General features: G+C 43.2%; 1 protein-coding gene across 1 annotated transcript in view; it reads right to left on the minus strand.

The window, feature by feature from the left end:
• The window catches only part of tenm1 (teneurin transmembrane protein 1), a 158850-nt gene that overhangs the window by 144714 nt on the left and 11636 nt on the right, over window positions 1-2500 (minus strand). The window contains exon 3 of the mRNA XM_062535816.1: window positions 2129-2374. Within this exon, the coding sequence (XP_062391800.1) occupies window positions 2129-2374 (246 nt within the window). The remainder of the gene's footprint in view (window positions 1-2128; window positions 2375-2500) is intronic.

Here is a 2500-nt window from a genome sequence, read left to right on the forward strand (position 1 = left end):
CAATGGTCCGAGGCCAGACCCAAATGCAGGCAAAACATTTTGCCGTCCAGCAGTTGGCGCTGGTTTTCCAGGCTACTGCCTCCCTACATAATGTGACTGCATGGCAATGACAGCATGCCACTTCCTTACAGTACCTCTGCAGCGGAACCTGCACATGGTCATGGTCCAGCACATCATGGACACTATTCTTGAAAAGCACCATTACATGTGGAATCTTCCATTAACTTCCCCTCTTACAAGGTTAAATACCAAATAAGGCAATGTGGCACCGGAGAATAAAGAACTACATGACCTACATGTTTCTGCCTAAGAAAAAAAAAAGGAATACAAAAAAGACATGGTGGTCAAGGATCTTTTGTCATCTACCAAGCATGTTGTAAAGACCTTGGAAGAGCTACAGTATACATCCAAAAGCACCCACTTTTAACTTTTCCCAATTGAAAAAAGTAAGTTTCAATGTTGAACTTGAACTTGAACTTGAACGTTGGCAATGTAGAAGAGAAGTACTGTACGCACAGTGAATAGCAGCTAATGTCTATCATAAGGCATCTATTTCACTTGTTATTCACTGAATAGTAAGTTTCAAGTTTTTCACTTGAAAATAGGCTTTTTACAAGACTGTCTGACAGTGAAGCCAAGAGGTGAGTGTCATGGTAAGGGGCTGCATGAGTGTTCGTCTCCATACCTGGCGTGATAATGACTCAAAGCACATTGTTCTACTCAAAGCAGCACTAAAGCACTTTTCCTCTGCCGCACGCACGTCCACAGACGTAGAAGGTAGAGTATGCTGCATGATTTTATGAAAGTATGATGTGTTGGGACCTCGAAGCAAGTGAAATTTGTAGTTTCTTATGTCTCATTCTATCAAACTACAGATCCCTACACCCCATCTGGTACATTTACTGGACATACTGTACGTAGTGCAGACAGAGGGCCGTGAAGTGAATGCAGTGCTGGTCTCCCTGTTACGAGTTGATGAACCACTGAAAGCATTTTGGAAACATTATTTTAAGGTACAAGAAACTCTTTAGTGTTGCTTTAAACAAAAGTTTCTAAAGAAGCTGGTCAAGTGCTGTATGTTGCCTGAATTGAATTCAACAGAACATCTCTGGAGTATTACATACAGTACAGAGAGGAAGAGCAGCACAACCCCTCCAGTAAAGTACAGCTGAGAAAAGTCTTCAGAATAGCATTACAAAAATAAATGTGAGCATATGAAGCACTGAAAAAAAAAAAGATTTCAATCTCAGTTATAAAGCCGCATTGACTTTTATTGCATTGAGACCCTCCAGTGAGGCCTGTGTTTTAATAAAGTTAATCTATGGTTGCTTTCTAACTTTACATAAGAGCAAATACCCTGTTCAATATAGAAGCAATGTCATTACTGTTGTGCAATACCCTTTTGAGTCATTGGATATCTGAGTGATATTGCACAACGTTGTATCACTTCTGTATCATACTGTATATATGCATGTACATCTTGTTTTATTTATGTTGTTTTATTTATTTATGTTATGTAGCATGGTTTATGCATGCACTGCATATGTTTCCACGTGTATGCAGACATTTTTGCGGGCGTGGTAGAGCTGCGATAGCATCGCTGCCTAGCAACCGGTCACCATAGTTTGATTACTGAACCCGCCATTGTGATTCGGCATTTCTCTTAAATGTCGGTAACTGTGTCTTCACTTTACTTAAGTTTAGTTTTACAGTCAATTCCTGTGTATTTGCCGTATTGTGTATAAGCCACAGGACAGTGTTTTGTGCAAGTTAAAAGACAAAAAATAACAAAACTATATTAATGCCATAATAACTAACTGCCCCCATGTATTACTGTAACCTCACAGCTGAAGACATTTTGCAAAATCCATGTTCTGTATAAGCCGTGGCTAACAGATTAGTAGGTCCACCGCGCAGATATATAAGGGACCGTGTAGATATACTAACAGTAAAAACTCGGAGCAGCACAGATGTACTAAGCTAGATTTTAATTAAAGTGCACAAAGGGACTAACGTTTCGATGCTTCATGCATCTTCCTCAGAGTCCCAGCTTAGTACATCTGTGCTGCTCCGAGTTTTTACTTTTAGGAAATAACGGTACTTTGTCCCGGTAACTGCGGCGTCTTACCGTTGTCCACGTCCGACTTGCGCTCCTGCTCCGTGTCGGTGAGGGACAGGATGGAGTTGGCTCGGCTGGACAGGGCGGAGCCGCCGCCGCCGCCGCGCTCTGACTTCACTTCCTGCATCCACAGGTGCAGCGCGTGGTCCGGAGACGGCGGGCCCTCGGGCTCAGTGTCCGGGTCGGAGCCAGCGCCCACGGAAACGCCGCCGGCGTACGAGTGCTGGGAAGAGGGCGCGTGGAGGAAGTCGTCATCTGGGAACAAGAGAGATAGGCAGCAATGTTAGCGTTACGTTATGTGGTTATTAGCTAAGGTGTGTGGAAGAGGTCTTCATCTGGGAACTAGAGAGATAGGCAGCAATGTTAGCGTTACGTTATGTG

This window comes from Sardina pilchardus, chromosome 5 (assembly GCF_963854185.1).
Source record: "Sardina pilchardus chromosome 5, fSarPil1.1, whole genome shotgun sequence".
In the NCBI taxonomy this organism is placed as follows: Eukaryota; Metazoa; Chordata; class Actinopteri; order Clupeiformes; family Clupeidae; genus Sardina; species Sardina pilchardus.